A 20,705-nucleotide genomic window follows, 5' to 3' on the forward strand; every position below is an offset into this window, starting at 1 on the left:
CACCAAAGGGAATGCACCAGTCAGGAAAGAATGTTCCTGCTTGCAGCTTTTAGAAAAGTCCTATGTTTTTAAAGATGGAAGCATCATTCACCTTTCCTGGCCTGTCCACACTGATATCAGTGATGCATCCCCGGTGATCCACCATCGCTTATATGACCATGTAAAAGTATTCCTTTGTGTTTATGTACTCACTGGCTAGGTGGGTTGGTGTCAGAATAGAGATGTGTGTCCCGTCTATCACCTCACCCGATTGCTGAGAGTTCTGGGCAAGAGGATACATTTAATGGCCTTTCACACTTGGATGACGATGGCCCTCACTGTGGAATTTCCAACTCCAAATAGATTGGCCAGTGACAGAAAGCAATCTGGCACTGCAATCTTCTAGAGTGTGATCGCTGATTGCTTCTCCTCTGTCGAAGCGGATCTCATTCTGGTGTCCCTGGCTGGAGCTCAGTACACAGATCCAGGAATGTGGCCTTCCACATCTGAAAGTTCTGCAGCAACTGCTCATCATCCCAAACCTGCATTGTGACAAGATCCCAGCTATCAGTGGTTGTTTTTCAGGCCCAGAAGCAACAAACCACTAGGTGGATCTGCTCCGTAAATGCCAGTAGTCACCTGGCATTTTTATTTGCTGGGTCCATCAGCTTCCAGTCATCATCGTTGAACATCTCTTCTTCCTCCTTGCACACCTGGTTGTAGATATGCAAATCATAGTCATAGAAATTAAGGCCAGAAGGAACCACCAGTTCATCTAACCTGATCTCCTGTATATCACGGGCCATACCACCACCCAGCCCTTCCCCACTAAATCAAACAACCAAAATTAGAACAAAGTATTAGAGCCCATAGGAGACTGGACTATTATGTGCCTCAGGCAGAGAATAGGAGTGACTGAGGTGCACCAATAACATGGGAGAATCATGCGTACTGTGTTAACAATGGTAATTAAAATTGCACTGAACTCTGTATGGTTCATGCTTCTGCCTGGGAGATGGTAGAGGACTGCAAATCAACACACGGAACTGGAAGAGTTTTTTAAATGGTGTGGAAATTATGGGATGGAAAAAACATTGTCCATCCTACAAAGTGGCATGGTGGGACCTTAACGTCTACTTCCCAGAAATCCATGGGCAAATCACTACAAAAATATCCCACAAGGCATTACGCCAGATGTCTGCTTAGGGCACACTGGGACACCTATCAGCACAACCACTTGTGGTATGTACAGTGCCAGTGCAAACAGCCAAGTGTGCATGTGCCTGAGGAATACACAAAAGTTGGTCACTGTATGCCAACGTAACTTACGGTGACCAAACTTTGTACGGTAGATATGGCCTTAGAAAAGATTAGAAATATCTTAGTTAGAAGGCAGATAACACTGACTTGAAGGGTGAATGTGCTTTAATGCTAGATTCATTGATCAAGTTATCATTGCACTTCTAGTCAAATAATAAAAGCTAAGAAATGCACCAGTGTTAAGCTTAACTGTAGCAAAGTTTCAAGTAATGCAGAGGTATTGGAAGGCATATGGCAGTGCCGCACTCACCTGGGAAGAGTAATTTTCAGTGTTTGTTTGATGAGCAAGTTAAATATATTTTCATCATAATCATCATCATTGTAATGGGAGGGCAAGTTGATTTCATGCCTGGGCTGGTACATTCCCATGACAATTTGTGTTACATAAACAATATATTGCAGCCCAAATTCTGATGGTCCAGTGACCAGGGCACTAGACTGTGACTCAGGAGCCCCTGGGTTCAGTTCTGTACATTTCCATTCCACGTGCCATCTGGGTTCTTCCACTGATTTGATTCTATTCTAGATAGATTCTTGTATTGGTCTCATCATTGTAGTATCTGAGCACCTCCCGGTTCCTTAAGTGACATGACTAACATCTGCTGCCTGTGGTTCATTCTCCCCTCAGGGAGGAATGGATGTGCAGTGGAGGGTTTTGATAGTTATTAAAAACAAACCTATGTACACAGAGGCAGATTAAGGGTTTGTGGGCCCCTGGATCAGAGCAAATGGGGGCCTCTCCCCACCCCTTCTGCCTGCAGTCCCCCCTCTCTCCCCTCTCCACTCCTCCCCCCACCACTCCTACCAGGGAAATGGGGTCAGGATGTGGGGGCTTGCCCCTTCGACCCCGCCCCCCTGCCCAGCACTCCTGCCAGGGAGCTGGGTCAGGGAACAGGGGCTTCTCCTGCCAGCCTGGCACTTCTGCTGGAGAGCAGGGTCGGAGTGCAGGAGCTTCCCCGCTTCCCTGCAGGAGCGCTGGGCAGGTGAAGCAGGTTGGGGCACAGGGGTGCCCATTTTCCTAAGGGCCCCGCAATTGGCTGGGGCCCCTGGGGACTGGCCTCGTTGGCCCAGTGGCTAATCTGCCACTGTATGTGTTTGCTCTGTGTTTGCATTCAAGAAGTGAAGGTCGAAGCAGCACGCCTTGCACTTAGAGCAGAAGGTGGTGAGGTTTGGGGTGGTGAGGTTAGTTTCTGGGGGAGTTCTTTCCATGGACTGATGCCTGAGAAAGCTCTGTCTCCTGCACAGACTTGTATTGTGCCTGAGGAACTGAGCTGGTGACCAGGGTCTCTAACCGGGAGCTTTGGGGAATCTTTTAGGTAGCCAGGGCCCAGGCCACTGAGCACCTGATGTCAATTGAAGTTCCCTTCCTGAAACACCTGGGTAGAAGCCTGGATAAATGAGCCTTAGTCCATGCTGGAGAGGAAGTAGCAGAATGATCACTATGTTTCAATTATACCCCAACTACAGCTTTGTTTCCACTTTTTGCAAAGTATTTTAAAACCAAGAAAAAATGCTGCTGTGGGTATAGAATTGCATTAGTAAAACAAAAGCTCATAAAAAGAAGCCAAACAAAAAAATTCATTACCCATAAAGGAAGCAATAATACTGGCATAGGCCCAGGTAAGTCATTCAATAACCATCCCACTATATAATTGTACATAACAGACAGTTATACATATATTTACAGGTTTATAGCAATGTTTTGCCACTTTTTCTGGAGATCAATAAAACATTTTATTGACGCATTTGATGACATATTTTATTTTACAGTCTGTGTATCATTCTTTCACAAATTGCTGCCTGGATAAGAGATCCCTTCTCTTTCAGATAGTGAGAATCCAGCTTTTCTGAGGCTAATTTTCAAGATGCTAATTCTCAGTACAAATATCATAGGAAAGACCCTGAAACCACAGACTACAGCAGATTCCTTTGCTTGCTTTCCCTAGCCACATCTCATCAGTATGAAGATAGGCTCTGTGATCTGCTCATGCAGCCTATTGTCTTCTTTGTCAATTCAACTGGCAGCTGAGCCCAGGAGGTTGTTCTTTTTTCGCATATTTCTCAGCAGGTATCTTACCCTTTCTTCCTGTTTCTCTCTCAGACTATATGAATATATTTCAGAGTAGCAGCCGTGTTAGTCTGTATCCGCAAAAAGAACAGGAGTACTTGTGGCACCTTAGAGACTAACAAATTTATTTCAGCATAAGCTTTCGTGGGCTACAGCTCACTTCTTCAGTTTATGCTGAAATAAATTTGTTAGTCACTAAGGTGCCACAAGTACTCCTGTTCTTTTTATGAATATATTTGTTTCAGATGAAGGGAACTGACCTGTTTTCATCCCTTTATTATAGATGTGTTTTGCAAAGGGGCACAACAGAGCTGGGACTTTTTATAGTGTCACACAGCACTTCTGGCTGATTTCTCAAGAGCACAGCTCTACAGAATTTAAAAACTGTCACACAGCCCTGCTGTATCCATACTCATGCCAGTTTAACTAACAACTGTCCTTCACTGCAAGTCACATCCCCTCAACTGAAACCCAGACCAACCTGTGCTCAACAAACATCTTTCACCATTGCTTAGCGCTGCTTGGATACTGCATGAATCTTTGTTTGGATTTTTAAACAAAAGTCTTTGATCTCCTCTTGTGTTTGCTTTCCTTGAACATTTGGGTGAGCAAGTTTCACTGGTATAAACATTCATGAAAAGTGAATTCCAAAGTTGCCTGAACAACTTTTCAGAGATCAGATTTTTAATTCTCACCTTGGAATAGTCTCATGAGCAGGCTTGCACCATCATTCACTCAGGGAACAGATACCCTAACACATGAGTTAGCTGAATAATCACAGCTATGCAACAAGTAGAAAGTACACACAATGCCATATCAAGCTTTATACATTCACAACAAACTGTTGACGAAGCAGCAAAATAAAATCTGGGCTTCAACTGTTACTTCACTTAGCCTGCAGACAGAATAAACATGTGTAACAATACAGTAACTAGCATAAATATTGGAAAACAAGTAGACATGATTTTATGCATGACCAGCTGTTTGCCAATGGTTTTCCCTCGTACTAAGATGGTGGTGAGTGTGGATCTCTGAATCCCATTCTCACTTGCCCACCCTACAGGAGCCACATAACGTCCTGTCCATGATACATGCTGGCTCAGAAGGCCACGGCTCAACTACATTTCCAAGCCAACAATATGGACACTTTGCCACTCAACAATCCCTCCCTTTACTATATTAATTTTCAAGTTTCCCCTCACATGTGCCTTTTAACTCATTTGTCAATAGTCCATATGTCCCTATACCAACACTACTGTACTATACAGCTGTTAGACTATCCGGATGAATAAATATCATTCCTCTCTTCTACACATTGGGAGTGAATATTTTAGACTATTGCACTGGATGATCTCAGCTCACCCTCTAGTGGCCAGTAGGAGTTCTTTATAAATAGCTATGCTCAGTACAGTACTGCAGATACAGGGCTAATCCAGAGGGCTGTTGAGCTCACCCAACCTCCATTGGACTTTGGAAACAGAGGAAACACCGCCATTGGCAGAATGGGCCCCACAGCTAGTACTTAGATGGAGAATAAATCACAGTACTACCCAAAAGATGATGTTATTAGATCTGTAAACTGTTGCTTCTTGTATTATAATAATACCTAGCTCTTATATAGCACTTGTCTTCCATAGGTCTCAAAACTCTTTACAAAGGAGGTAAACAGCATTAACTCTATTTTACAGATGGGGAAACCAAGGCACGGGGCGGTGAAATGACTTGCCCAAGGTCACCCAGTGGTAGATTAGAAACAGAATTCCCAAGTCTCAGTCTAGTATCCTAACCACTAGGCCATGCTGCCTTCCATTAAAGGTAACCATAACCTGCAAATATATTCTTTAAAATACAGCAGCTTTAGACTGATGGGCTAAGTGCTCCAAAGTCAGGATAAGAAAGTGGCATGTAACACATTGTTAAACTTCTTCTCCTTTATTAGCACAGTGTTGTGCAGACGCTAATTCAGTCTGATGCAAAAGCACATGCTGTGTGACTAGTCCACACCCAGTTTACTTGAGGATGGGAAGTTTCTTGGGGTTACAAAAGAAGAAGAAATGAATTTGGAACTGAATTTGGATCAGAACTTCTCCAATCCTCCAACTTTTTTTGTGACTGACACCTAAATCTACTTGTGAATCTAGTCCCCCAAAAGTTTATTTTTTCCTGAAACTATTTCATGAATTTGAGACAAATTCATTAATAGTTTTGGGTCAACCAAAGCTGCATTTTTCAGCAAATAAGTTATTTGTCCCAAATATTTCACCCAGCTGTATGCACAGCCTGACAGTTGACTCCAAGCTCCTGGGGGAAGACTACAGTAAGAAACCAAGTCCAAAAAAAGGGCAGAGGGCTGCACTCCAATGTTGCTATCCATGACTGCCCATCTCATTGTGAGAAGACTTTTTAGCATGGGACAAAGACTTCCAGACTCCAAAACTCTCTTCCATTAGGTGAGAGAGAATATCCCTCTCCGCACCACCCCCTGGCACAGCACCCCACTCAAACCTACCAGCTCCCGCCATCTCCTCTGAGTGCTACAAAGATGGACCCAAGGCAGTTGTTGTCTTGGAAGTTTCCAGGAACTCCAAGACCATAGATACATGAATAAAATAAGTGTTCTCAAAAGGCTAGGATGCTGGTAATTCCTTATACTTACCTAACAGAAGAGAACTCTAACACTATGTGAGCATAATGTTCTATTTGTATTTCCCAGACACAGAGGTGATCCCGGCAATTACAGGCCGGTAAGCCTGACTTCAGTACCAGGCAAACTGGTTGAAAATTGTCAGACATATGGATGAACATAATTTGTTGGGGAAGAGTCAACATGGTTTTTGTAAAGGGAAATCATGCCTCACCAATCTACTAGAATTCTTTGAGGGGGTCAACAAGCATGTGGACAAAGGGGATCCAGTGGATATAGTGTACTTAGATTTTCAGAAAGCCTTTGACAAGGTCCCTCACCAAAGGCACTTAAGCAAAGTAAGCAGTCATGGTATATGAGGGAAGGTTCTCTCATGGATTGGTAACTGGTTAAAAGATAAGAAACAAAGGGTAGGAATAAATGTTCAGTTTTCAAAATGGAGAGAGGTAAATAGTGGTGTTCTCCAGGGGTCTGTACTGGGCCCAGTCCTATTCAATATATTCATAAATGATCTGGAAAAAGGGGAAAACAGTGAGGTGGCAAAATTTGCAGATGATACAAAATTGCTCAAGATAGTGAAGTCCCAAACAGACTGCAAAGAGCTACAAAAGGATCTCTCAAAACTGGGTGACTGGGCAACAAAATGGCAAATTAAATTCAATGTGGATAAATGCAAAGTAATGCACGTTGGAAAACATAATCCCAAGAGTCCCATGGCACCTTATAGACTAACAGACATATTGGAGCATAAGTTTTCGTGGGTGAATACTCACTTCGTCAGATGCATGTAGTGGAAATTTCCAGAGGCAGGTATAAATATGCAGGCAAGAATCAGTCTAGAGATAACGAGGTTAGTTGAATCAGGGAAGATGAGGCCCTCTTCTAGCAGTTGAGGTGTGAACGCCAAGGGAGGAGAAACTGCTTTTGTAGTTGGCTAGCCATTCACAGTCTTTGTTTAATCCTGAGCTGATGGTGTCAAATTTGCAAATGAAATGAAGCTCAGCAGTTTCTCTTTGAAGTCTGGTCCTGAAGTTTTTTTTGTTGTAGGATGGCTACCTTTAAATCTGCTATTGTGTGTCCAGGGAGATTGAAGTGTTCTCCTACAGGTTTTTGTATATTGCCATTCTTAATATCTGACTTGTGGCCATTTATCCTTTTACGTAGGGACTGTCCAGTTTGGCTGATGTACATAGCATACGCCATCATGTGCCAACAATGCCCCTCTGCTATGTACATCGGCCAAACTGTCGGAAGACAGGATACTGGGCCTGACCCAGTATGACCCATGTTCTTAGTGTATGATGAGACTGTTTCCAGGGTAATATGGACTAGAAACCCAGATGGATTTGAGAGGGAGCTACAAGACTAATTATTTCCTATAGATCATACAACAAGAGGTTGCAAAACCAAAACTGATTTCAATTTTGTTTTTAAATTCTTAATGCATTTTCCAAAAAATTCCAGATCTGAACACTCTACTGTCTGTTGAATTCAGTCAATTTTATTTAACAGTTTGCCCAGATTATAATTTGAATCTATGTACTTCTAAAAATTGAAACAGAAATCCTATAAGTCACATGCTCTTGTGAGATGTCTAGTTCTTCCTGGTTTATCTGGGCTGGAAATAATCCAAATAAATAAAACCTGTCTCTTTTGGCACCTTGATATTTCATCTTTTACTCTCAGCCAAACCCAAAAAAGTACAGAGACATAATGTAAAAACCAGAACACAAATAGGTTAATTGAACTTTTTGCACCTCAGAGAATTCCATTTGAAGTTTGAGTGAAAAAGGATAGTTAGTTCCCTTTTCCTGAGGATTGCTGAGTAATCCAAATTCCCTTTGAGAGTTGGGAAAAGGCACTGCAGAAACTCAGCAGTTGCCCAGGACCATTCAAAATTTGTCCCTCTATAACAGGGGTAGGCAACCTATGGCATGCGTGCCAAAGGCGGCACTCTCACTGCCCAGGTCCTGGCCACCGGTCTGGGGGGCTCTGCATTTTAATTTAATTTTAAATGAAGCTTCTTAAACATTTTTAAAACCTTGTTTACTTTATATACAACAATAGTTTAGTTATATATTATAGACTTATAGAAAGAGACCTTCTAAAAACATTACAATGTATTACTGGCACGCAAAACCTTAAATTAGAGTGAATAAATGAAGACTCAGCACACCACTTCTGAAAGGTTGCCGCCCCCTGCTCTATAACAAGCCAAGGATAATGTAACTTGCCATATGGAGTGTGTTCTGCTCCTATTGAAATATCTGTTGAACTTGTTCATACAAATGATTAAGATTAATGGTTAAATAAAATTGTTCCCTTCTATATCAATTTATGATTCATTTTTTGCAGCTGAAAGCCACCATTTTGCTGAGTGTCAGGCCACAAGATTTTATTAATTTTTAACAGCAAAAATATAATTAATCTAAAAGAGTTTGATTTTTTTATGTAATCCAGGAGTCTGATTTAGCTCAGGGTTGCATGTCTTCTCTGGCAGTGCAAAGTCTACCAGAAAAGGATTTTCTAGCTTCAGGCCACCAAGCAGAGGGACAGGTTGTTAATTTTAACAGGGTTGATAGTAACCCCAGTTCTTATCTCCATTTTACAGACGGGGAACTGAGGCACAATTTGAGAGAGGATGATGTACTATCCATAATGTACTATCCATGATGTACTTTGCAAACAAAAAACTACAGTAAGAGAATATTAAAGTTGCAAAGTCACTCACTCAAAAGTTAGGAAATGCCAGCATTTCGGCCCCCTTGTTCATGTGCATTATGATTTGGTATTCAATATTTTGTTTTATCTTTATTTATTGCCCACTGTTCAGACTCTGCTCTGAATAGATTAATTTCCTCGTGGGCTTTTCTATGGCACTCATCATTGTAGTCTCTAAGTGCTTGACTAATATCAATGAATTTATCTTCAGAACACCAGTGTGATATGAAGGGTATTACAGATGGGGAACTGAGACATTGAAGCCAAAAGCACCCACCAATACCAGCAGAAAGGGAAAGGGCCAAAGAGAAATTGGGATCCTGCGATTGACAATTCCCAGGGCCAAAGGGGTGAGGCAACTCTCCAAGTCAAACTGACTGATTGGGCAGGCAGGCCAATAAGGGAGGCAAGAGCCTGGGGTCCATCTTCCATGTGAGCTCGGGCTGCCAGGGGCAGAGTAGAGCAGAGCTAAGAGGAGAGCTGCCCAGAGACAGAGAAGACAGAGCTAGGCTGGCAGCAGAGCAGCAGCAATACTGAGCCAGAGGAGGCAGAGCTGGGCTGGAGGCAGTGCTGGGGAGCTGCAGCAGCCTGAAGCCAGGAGCTGGAGCAGCACAGACCAGCCATGCAGATGGCGAGCCAGGGCTGAGCTACAGTGAGGAGCTGCAGGGGCAGAGCCGGGATAGCAAACACTGTCTGAGACCTAGGTAACACGGGAGCCAAACACGGCGAGTGGCTGGGGAGAGTAAGGTGTGGGACCTTGGGCACCAAGGGCCCATTGGACGGAGACATCACCAGAAAAGAGGCCTTTAAGGCTGCACTTGGAGGGGGGACATGAACCCGACAGGAGGGCTGATGCTGAGGAGAAGGATCTAGAACCACCACCAGGGCAGGTGTCTCACCCACAGTATCACCGCAGCACAGTCAGGGTCTGGGAGGAAGGCCTAGGACGGGTGAGATCTTTTCCTAAGTTGTGAAATTTTCTTAAGCTACAGTTTATGGTGTTCCCCATGCCCATAGTGCAGGGTTCCTTGTTTCTTTAACCTTTTCCATTTTTCCCTTATTTTTCTTACAGTTGCGGTTTCATATGTTGTATTTGGTTTATTATAGAATCATAGAATATCAGGGTTGGAAGGGACCTCAGGAGGTCATCTAGTCCAACCCCCTGCTCAAAGCAGGACCAATTCGCAACTAAATCATCCCAGCCAGGGCTTTGTCAAGCCGGGCCTTAAAAACCTCCAAGGAAGGAGACTCCACCACCTCCCTAGGTAACGCATTCCAGTGCTTCACCACCCTCCTAGTGAAATAGCATTTCCTAATATCCAACCTTGCAACTTGAGACCATTGCTCCTTGTTCTGTCATCTGCCACCATTGAGAACAGCCGAGTTCCATCCTCTTTGGAACCCCCCTTCAGATAGTTGTAGGCTGCTATCAAATCCCCCCTCATTCTTCTCTTCTGGAGACTAAACAATCCCAGTTCCCTCAGCCTCTCCTCATAAGTCATGCACTCCAGACCCCTAATCATTTCTGTTGCCCTCCGCTGGACTCTTTCCAATTTTTCCACATCCTTCTTGTAGTGTGGGGCCCAAAACTGGGCACAGTATTCCAGATGAGGCCTCACCAATGTCAAATAAAGGGGAACGATCACGTCCCTCGATCTGCTGGCAATGCCCCTACTTATACAGCCCAAAATGCCGTTAGCCTTCTTGGCAACAAGAGCACACTCTTGACTCATATCCAGCTTCTCGTCCACTGTGACCCCTAGGTCCTTTTCTGCAGAACTGCTACCTAGCCATTCGGTCCCTAGTCTGTAGCTGTGCATGAGATTCTTCCGTCCTAAGTGCAGGACTCTGCACTTGTCCTTGTTGAACCTCATCAGGTTTCTTTTGGCCCAATCCTCTAATTTGTCTAGGTCCCTCTGTATCCGATCCCTACCCTCTAGTGTATCTACCATGCCTCCTAGTTTAGTGTCATCGGCAAACTTGCTGAGAGTGCAGTCCACTCCATCCTCCAGATCATTAATAAAGATATTAAACAAAACCTTTGGATGCAGCTTTTATATGCAGGTATTGTATCTAAAATGTTCTGTTTTCCCCCCTTTCTCCTCCCCCCCTCTCATTACCTATAAAAGGATGAAGACAAGTTTTCAGACAGCTATTCAGATAGAAAAGCTGGCAGCTTATACTGCTGACAAAAGCTATTGCCTAAATTGCTTAAACGCTTGAGTTGAATAAAATTGTTGATTCTACTAATTGTAAGCAGGGGAATGGTCCCACTATTGTGGGGAACTTCCCTAGCTGCTGTACGGATAGCAAAAGGAGCCGAATCCTCACTCCAACTCTCTTTACCTGCCTGAGCTTGAGGACTCCTATTATATTCTCCCATGTGGCAGAGTCCTCGTAACCCTGATAAGGCTGGGCCCAGGATTCCTGGGAGGCTTAACCCCCAGTCTTGTCACGGACACTTACAACAGGGGCTCGGGCGTCCCCCCTCCAGGGAACTCTCTCCTCACTGATCCACTGCTCACTATAATAAGTTTAAACTTATTATAAGTGGAAAAAATTTAAACTTATTATAAGTGGAAAAATCATGGAGCAAGTCCTCAAGGAATCAATTATGAAACACTTAGAGGAGAGGAAAGTGATCAGGAACAGTCAGCATGGATTCACCAAGGGGAAGTCATGCCTGACTAACCTAATTGCCTTCTATGATGAGATAACTGGCTCTTTGGATGAGGGGAAAGCAGTGGATGTGTTATTCCTTGACTTTAGCAAAGCTTTTGATATGGTCTCCCACAGTATTCTTGCTACCAAGTTAAAGAAGTATGGGCTGGATGAATGGACTGTAAGGTGGATAGAAAGCTGGCTAGATCGTTGGGCTCAACGGGTAGTGATCAATGGCTCCATGTCTAGTTGGCAGCCAGTTTCAAGCGGAGTGCCCCAAGGGTCGGTCCTGGGGCCGGTTTTGTTTAATTCAGGAGTGGGGTAAAAAATTTCAAAAACTGCATCAGCGAAACCTTTGGAGTTCATGGAGTCATCAGAAATGTTTTAAAATATAATAATTGGCCAGATATTAAGGACCATATTCCATTCAGGCCTTTTTAACACTAAAAATACACTAGCTGTAGGGTATAGTGATTACATACTGACAGGTATTGGACTTTCTCCAATAAAATATACATATGGCTCATCGGAGTCAATGGAAGTAAAGGCAGGAGCATGCGCTTGGACCCACATCAAGAATTGCAAATGCATGGGACATCTAGAATCCCTCTACACAGTATATGTTTTCAGGCCAACTACTCTACAGAAAAGTAACTTTAAAAAAATAATGAGTCAGAATCTGGCCACACCACAGAGCTGGAAAGCTGCTGCATCTCCCCAGTTGATGATTCTTTTGGTGTGGGTTTAGTCCCCAGCTGGTGAACACAGCTGGTATAACCAGCTGCTATGCTATTGTCCTTGCAACCCCTGCCTTTGGTGACATTGAGACGGTAGCAGTGGGCACAGCCAGAGCACCACTATGCTCCAGTGATCCTTGACCCATGGATGGCTCTTTAGGGACCAATCGTCTGCTGGCATAGGGTGAGCCTCAAGATCAGGAAGCTGCAATTGGCTACTATGCAGTCCCAGCTGTTCCCCACTGCAATCTTGACATTTAGTTTCTGTTTTAGAAAAACAGAAACATTTGGAGAGAGAAAATGTCTGAATCAAACATCAGTGACCCATCCCATTCAAATAGCTGACCTCTTAAACCCCGATTCTCCATAATTTTTTATACTGGATAAAAGCAGAAATATCTCATTTCCTTATAAAAGCCTGTTTAAATGTACTTACTGATTTTACCATCCCATTTTGGAAATGGAAAAAACAAAAGCACAAATTGATGTCTGGCAAAGTTTCTTTATGACAGATCATATTCCTCATATCACAAAGCATTAGTTCAGAACTAAGATGCATAGACATTTTATTTGCAAGTACACCAGTAGAAATATTGCTTTGTAAACACTTCCACTTCTGATTGTAAATTGCTATGTTTACATATGAAATTCATTTAGACTGGAAATCATCCCATTTTACAAATTAGTACAATCTATTACATTTGTCTCAAAGAGAAATTAAACCTTAAATGGCAACGTTCAAGATAATCTGAAACAGGGTGTTTTAGCAATTCCATATGTAATTGGATGTATGTTTTCTGTATTTCTTTTCCAGGCATGGCTGATTACTAAATAAAAATACTTTCTTCTATATAACCACCTTGGATCATTTCGTGTTGCCACATGTAGATTTTAGCCCCATGTCTTCACCACAATTTCCATGTCAGAATATTTGAGGTGTTAGATACACTGGTTTTGAAAGAAAGTGAAAGGAGGATTATGAAGGAGAAAAATTGCACTAACATCCAAATATCTTGATGATCAGCAGTGACTGAAATGTGCCAGGTATGCATAAAAGATATGCTAGGTATGCATAAAACATAAAAACCAATATCAGATTGCCCTTTTTATGTATAAAGTTGTCAAATCAAAGTACTATCCATCTTAGGTACTTCTATATCTCCCTTCATGGACCCCACAATCTTATTTGTATCTATCCTTACAACACCCCTGTGTGATAGGGAAGTGCTGTTATCCCCATTTTACAGATGGGGAACTAAGGCCCAGAGAGATTAAGTGACTGACCCGGGGTCACACAAGTTGTTTATGGTGAAACAGTAACTCACACCCCAGGTTAGTGCTCTAACCTGTGGACCATTCTTCCTGCATACACATTCATTATATTACAAGAGTTGCTCTGTTGAATCTCACTGCAGAATACCATGAAAACTAGATAGTATTTTTGGTCTATCTAGATTAGAGATCTAATTAGAGATCCTGAGGTGCAAAGTCTGGCTCTAGATTGAGAGGAGGGAGCTGGTAGGTCAAATACTGGGCTTGGGTTCAGTCCATTACTGGAAAAGGCAGCTGGTTACAGAATTGGGATCTGGATTCAAACTTTTCCTAACTTTCCATGTTATTTGGATGTGGGGTTTTAACCTCAGGCCCATCTCTAGCCTGAATTTACCAGAACTCAGAGTGTAGCCCCATTACAGTAAGTTTGTCATACTTTCTCTTTGAAGCACAAATTGTCACATAAAAGTTATTGAGTGCAAAGGCTAGAAACAGAATAATTACGTAAATGCCCTGAGATATCATTGTCTGCCAGATGCTGGTGTCTTTAGCGTCTCACATTATCTCGTATGGAATCGGTCTCTTCAGTTTACTTTTCAAAAGAAACCCAACAAGAGTGAAAATAACAGCTGCAAGCACCACAGCCGTAACAATAAATGGAGCCTGGGAATGACCAGCAGTAGTGGTAAGTGAACCACGGGAATCCACATCTTCCTGATGTTCAGAATAGTCCAGCTCTGTGAGTTGAGAAAGAGAGTTTGTTACATTTTGTTCTCTGTTCTAGTTATTTGCCAAAGATACTAGGACAAAGAGAACTTGAATTTAAAAAGTTACATTCTAGATCAGGTCAAGAAATAAATCAATTTCACTCTATTTTATACAAGACATTCTAGACACATCAATCCATCTTTATATTAGTAAAGACTATTTCATGAACTGAACCCCCAGCAGGGATGTTTTAGGTTCAATATTAAGAAAACATCATAACTAGCACAAGAGGTAGGGAATGGAATCATTTTTCAAGGAAGGTTGGAGGGGAGGGATAGCTCAGTGGTTTGAGCATTGTCCTGCTAAACCCAGGATTGTGAGTTCAATCCTTGAGAGGGCCATTTAGGGAACTGGGGTAAAAATCTGTCTGGGGATTGGTCCTGCTTTGAGCAGGGGGTTGGACTAGATGACCTTCTGAGGTCCCTTCCAACCCTGATATTCTATGATTCTCTTTACTGGAGATATTCAAGGTGAGACATGTCAACTACAGTTCTTGAACAGTTTGGGGATAATTAAATCAATGAAGCTATAAGAAGAAGATGGACTGCAGCTCATCTTTCTTCTTGAAGAATTTATTCAATTAGCATTTTTGGGATGTGCAGATTAAAATGATGGATTTGAAATGTGCTAAATAAGGAACTAATGTAGATGCTATTGGTCAATAAACAAGTCCCTAGTGTTTTTAATGGAGCTGATGATAACCCAGTAAAAGCATGCTGCAGTGCTAGAAATCGGAAGTAAGCTGACATGCAAAGATTTTGTACAATGAAATGAAAAGTGATTTACAGAACCTTATACTAAATACAAGAGAAGGTTATTTGCATTTACCAGCATTCCTGTTCTCAGTGCCTTCTTTCCAAAGCTCAATTGGCCCAACAACAACATCCACTTTTTCTTGGTAAGAGCTGGTATCTCTTTTGGACCTGGGTATGCAGCCCTGGTAGCATCGGGAAGAATAATCATATACCCTGCACACCACCATTTTAAACTGCAGGTAAACTGATGAATATTGGTTAACAAACTTGAAGGCATTAAATTTGAAGCGTATGGTGGAGCTGTAGGGTGAATAGTATGTACCGTAGGTAGGATCTCTAGCACATCTAAAATAAACAAATAAATACAATTAATCTTCATGTGTACGCACAAAAATAAATCACTGACATCAAGCATTTCCTATGTGCAAAGATTTAAAAAAATTAACACTGCATTAACAACAGAAAGGGACAAAAATATGTATTTGTAGTAAGAAGAGAAAATGAAAGAGGTTAAAATAGTGGCAGTGACTTGTCTGAAAGCAAAACATGCAATATCGCTTTCCCTAATTCAGCAAGGTATTTATGTGCATGCCTAAGAGTGTGAGTAGTTTTACTGAACTCGCATGCTTAAAGTTAAGCTTGTGCATAAGTCTTTATAGAATCAGGGCCCATGACTGACAAGTTGCAAAGGAATCACCTAAAGGTGTCATGGCAATTAATCTATGGAAAGGGCCCAGAGCTGCTTATTTATATCTCCAGGTCGTCATGCATATGATCCCTATAGAGCAGCTGATGCAAAGGGTGTTAATTGTTCCTGTTAAGGGGGGAGGGATAGCTCAGTGGTTTGAGCATTGGCCTGCTAAACCCAAGGTTGTGAATTCAATCCTTGAGGGGGCCACTTAGGGGATCTGGGGCAAAAATCAGTACTTGGTCCTGCTAGTGAAGGCAGGGGGCTAGACTCAATGACCTTTCAGGGTCCCTTCCAGTTCTAGGAGATAGGTATATCTCCATATATGTTGTTATTATAAGGGGAAAATGTAACCACGATTTAAGCTCTTAAGTGAGGCTGGCCAGAAAACAACAATTCCATTTCACAGACAATTTTGAAATTTGTTTTTGTTCCAATGCAGAAGAAAAATGAGAAACCAAATGTGAGAGAGAGCCAACCCAGACTAGCCAAGGCTGTTACCCAGGAGATGGGAGACCCAGGGTCAAGTCCCTGCTCTGCAGAGTCCCCCCAGCAGAGCAGGGACTTGACCCTCTGTTTCCTGCAGCCCAGGCAAGCACCCTAACCAGTTAGCCTAGGTCTCTCTCTTTGTCTCACCTGAGAAACCCTTCCGAATGTCAGTTCTGTCAGAATTGATACATCTCCATGAAACTTTTCAGCTTCGATGAACAGCTGGGGTTTTTGTTTGTTTTGTTTTTTTAAACAGGAAAAATTTTAGTCACAATTTTTTCTACCAGCTCTACTCTGAAGGGCAGGCTCCATCTCTTTACTAAATGCCTATACAGCTCCTTGCACAATGGGGCCCTGATGTCTGATTGGGTTCTAGGTGCTACTAGATATGAACAATGATGATAAATTCCTTCTTCCGTTCTGTGCCATCTTATCCAACTCACTCCCACTCCTCTGATTTCTGCTTTGGATGCAAGCAGCAAGAAAGTGAACGTTTCCAATGAACCCAATCTCTAGTAAGTCAGCTGCACAAGTCCTTCACAGAACAAAATTCTAGTAAGCTTCACTTTCCTGTCAGCATTGACTCATGCCAAAGTTCCATGCCAGTACATTCTGATTCAATTTAACCACCATGAAAAGGAACTCAATTTATCTGTTAACACACTGATGTTATCTCAAAATAAGGTGCAGAGTTGTCATATGGTCAACGCATTGCATACAAATATTAATGATCTCACTCTCATAATAAAGATCTCAAGGTATTGAACTATTTTTATAATAATCTCAGTTTATACTGTACAATATGTGTTTCTGTTATATTCATGCCAATATTTGTGTCACCTATAGAAAGTTAAGAGATGGTTGAATTTAGATATGGTAAATTTATTTCCTGTTGGGCTTGAATTTAAATAAATATTATTAGATTTAAAATATTTGACTTTCTCTGCATTGAATGATTTTATCATATCATTTCTTAAAAGGGCTGGTCTGAATATTTAATTTTTATCTTATACAATACAATAGATAAGGAGTTTTTAAACCATCATGCAGGTGACTTCCTTAAAACTTAACTTCTGTCTATCCTGCTACTCTTCTACTACCTGGCTGAATTATTTTGAAATTTCATTATTTATTCCCCATTATTTATATACCATTAGAATTTCACCAATAAGTGAATGAGTCAGACATTTCTTGACAATGGGACCTGCTCCTGAAAGATTTGCACTTTCATACCCAGAAAGATGTAGAATCTAGTGATAATGGAGAAGTCTACTGAAATGCTGGCAGGTAAAGCATAGGAAATGCCATAATGGATGAGACCAGTGCCTTTTTTTCTTGCCAGATCTAAGAATCTAATTTGTTTTGTATAATTCATTTATCTAACTTTTCCACAAGAAATGGTTTAAGCCAAGCCACATGAACAATTCTAGGCCATTTGAGTGACATATAGGAAAGCAGGAATATCAAACATTAAACTTCTGTCATTTGAATCAAGGTTTGAATTAGTCATTTGAAATAACATTTCCAGTATAGTACAAAATACAAGAACAGAACAAGAATGAATAATTTAAAAAAAGAATCAGAATATTTTGAAAAAACACAGGTGAATTCTATAGACAAACTATTTGGGGCTGAATTCAATCTTGATGTAGGCAGGTGAAAATTCATTGACCTCAGTGGAGTTTGGGATAAAATCTGCTTACATCACAAGCAGTTACTATGTAACATGCTTGAGTGGACTCTTGCATGACTGCATAGTCTAAACATCATTTCTATTGTTATTTCTCATTTCATAGCAGGATTGGCCAAAAAAGTTTTTTAAAAAAGTTTAGTGGCATAGGGAACTGAAATCAATTCAAATTGTCCCTATTCAAATTATTCCATAAACAAAACAGATACAGAAGAGCATGTATAGATCCATTGTTAATCATTGCTCAGAAAGTCCTTACCCATTCCTGATAATATCATAGGTCGTGGATGTAACACTACTGGGAACAGGTGATGCCACACATGTGTCCAAAAACAACGCCAGATTTGGGTCAGAGCTGTGAATTGAAGCTTGAAGGAATAAATTCTGGTTCAATCTAACGTAGTATGGAGAGTCATACACTGGCCGTGAGAAAGATGGTGATTCGTAGAACGAAATGTTCATGTCATATCTGCTGTACTGAGTTTCATTGACCTCAGTAACATCCTCAGCCACATCCTGAGCAACATACATGATTTCTTTCCATGTGTTTTGGAGCATTTTGCAGTTGACATGCAAGTGAAGATCTTTTTCCCTTTTGACTATGTAACCAGAAGAGGTTGCTTTGATCAAGTTGGAATACATGATAGTATTGCTGTTTCCCTGTTTGACACAGTAAGTACAGAATTATCTAATGTAGTCACATTTTTGCCACAATTACCATTATGTCACTAAACTTTTGATGAACCCATAGAATAACACGCATTTTAAAAGCATTGCTTCCATTGGAAGTATTTTGAAAAGAAATGTGACTTTGGTCATTTCTATTCACAACACATTTTAAACAAAATTGTTGGCTGTATGATACAGTGATTACACTGAGATGTGAAAAAATATTTTCACTGAACCCAAATACAGCCAAGTTAGTTAACATTAATACAAAGGTTGAACATGAAATGTACAAAGGTCCTGATTCAGTAAGGTACTTAAACGTGTTTAACTTAAAGCACATGAGTAGTCCTATTGAAATGAATGCTTTAAATTAGATATGTGTAAGTACCTTGCTGAACAGGGGCCTGTGCAAATACCAAGTATTTTGATTATTCACGAACATCAGCTCATGCTCGAAAAAAGTCTGTGAACATGGGTTGAGGTTGTTCACGTATCCTCCCTGTCCCATAATATTGTAGCTTGACCTTATGGGCAATAAGTGAGGAGTTTCTTCAGGCAGAGGAAGAATAGATGGTAGTGTTCAGTGAATCTGAACCTGCAGTCGTTGGTTCACTTGTAACGCCTGTGAACCACAGCAGGTTTCTGTTCATGACCCACTTCAAAATAAATTCTGCAGTTTGCACAGACCTACTTACACAGGTGCTAAATATTCAACTTCATACCTCTCGTCTTGTGCCACAGCCATTATATGGAATGTTGAATATAATATCGTTTGTTGTAATCTTTGGTTTACAATAAGGGTCATTCAAGCTGACATTCTCTGCAATGTAGCCTTGTGAGAGGAGATAGGCTCTCTTAACAACTGCATGCATGTATTCTGGCAAGCACAGAAGAACTGGTGGGGGGATAAAACATATATTATTAGTGCGTTCAGGCATAGAGTAGTAATTAAATGTTCAACCAATACATATGCTGCTATCTACTCTGCGTGTATATTGGGAGAGGGGAGGGTGTTCATAAGACAAATCACATGATTTCACTTCTCTTATGTCTTAATTATCAAATTATGCACCGGGGGCTATGGTTTAGGCTGTGGATAATTATCACTAAGAAACTCTGCAAATTATTCTCTCCTTGTGATCAGAGAGAGTCTCCCATTAGTGTTAAGGATCATATGAATCACAGTTACCATAGTAGAACAAATTCTGGAGTCAAGAGAAAATCCACTTGAAGTTGCTTGGAATTTTCCTTGAGTAAAATTAAGGACAATACTACCAGGGCCTTTATTAAGGAAATGAACTAAAGACTTTCAGTATTTCTGGGAGAGAATGATCTAAACACAAGGGGAGGTGAAGACAAACAGTAAAGTAAAATGAAATTAGTGTGTTGGTTGACAGCAATTTTGCAATCATGAATTATCCTGATCAGCCAATGGAACTAACCAGTTCTGTGCTATTCAATATGAGTAAGGGTTGCAGAATCAGGGGCTTGCATGTATGACCTTACATAAGCCTTATGGAGTTTGGGCTGACTCACATCAATGAGCATCAAAGTGATAGTCCTTCATTGGGGACTGAATCCTGTATAGTCTTTTCGTGGGGAAAAAGGCACACTCAAAAGAATAGGAGTTTTCCCTGAATGAGGACTTAGGGATCAGGCTTTGAATGTTTGTGAAAGTTGTTCAAGTTCACTTGTGGCCACCTCTGTAGCTGAAGATGTGGACAAATTGCAGGGGACTCATGGAAGAGCATCAAAAACTGGGAAAGGAAGTGCAGGGAATGATTCTAAATATAAATAATTCTAATACTAAACATGTATCAGTAAAGTGCTAAACAGGCATTGAGCTCAGATAAATAAGAACTAATGAGTTGGGCGGAGGACATGAAATTGACTCACGCTGTATGAATTGGATTGATTGCAATGAGAGTTTTGCCTGCATCAGGACTAGGATCAGACCCAAAGAGAATGAGCAGTTAGGTAGTACAAGGGGCCATAAGTAAGAGTAATGAGATGAGATGGTGAAAAAGTAAATTTAGGCTGAATATAAGAGAAAATGTCCAAAAATAATTTGATAATAACAGTTTTATATTTAAACAAAATCAAACTATTGTCTGAAAGTAATAGGTCAGTAATCACACAGTGTGAAAAATGACAGTGAGTGGTACTACACTGAGGTGGTTGAACATTAATCTATGGTTATTTATCAATAAAATCAATAAATAGGCTTGTCTGCTGAAAAGCAAA

The 20,705-nt window shown here is 41.2% G+C and overlaps 1 protein-coding gene across 1 annotated transcript in view; it reads right to left on the bottom strand.

The window, feature by feature from the left end:
* Nucleotides 1–618: 618 nt before the first annotated feature.
* Nucleotides 619–20,705, bottom strand: part of LOC112125365 (deleted in malignant brain tumors 1 protein-like) — a gene marked incomplete at both ends in the record, with an annotated part of 23,104 nt that continues 3,017 nt past the window's right edge. Inside the window, 5 exons of the mRNA XM_029913618.1 lie at nt 619–807; nt 13,962–14,139; nt 14,999–15,270; nt 18,052–18,452; nt 19,184–19,356. Of these exons, the coding sequence (XP_029769478.1) occupies nt 619–807; nt 13,962–14,139; nt 14,999–15,270; nt 18,052–18,452; nt 19,184–19,356 (1,213 nt within the window). The remainder of the gene's footprint in view (nt 808–13,961; nt 14,140–14,998; nt 15,271–18,051; nt 18,453–19,183; nt 19,357–20,705) is intronic.

Source organism: Terrapene carolina, unplaced genomic scaffold, assembly GCF_002925995.2.
Source record: "Terrapene carolina triunguis isolate 2854851 unplaced genomic scaffold, T_m_triunguis-2.0 Scaffold747, whole genome shotgun sequence".
Classification (NCBI taxonomy): Eukaryota; Metazoa; Chordata; order Testudines; family Emydidae; genus Terrapene; species Terrapene triunguis.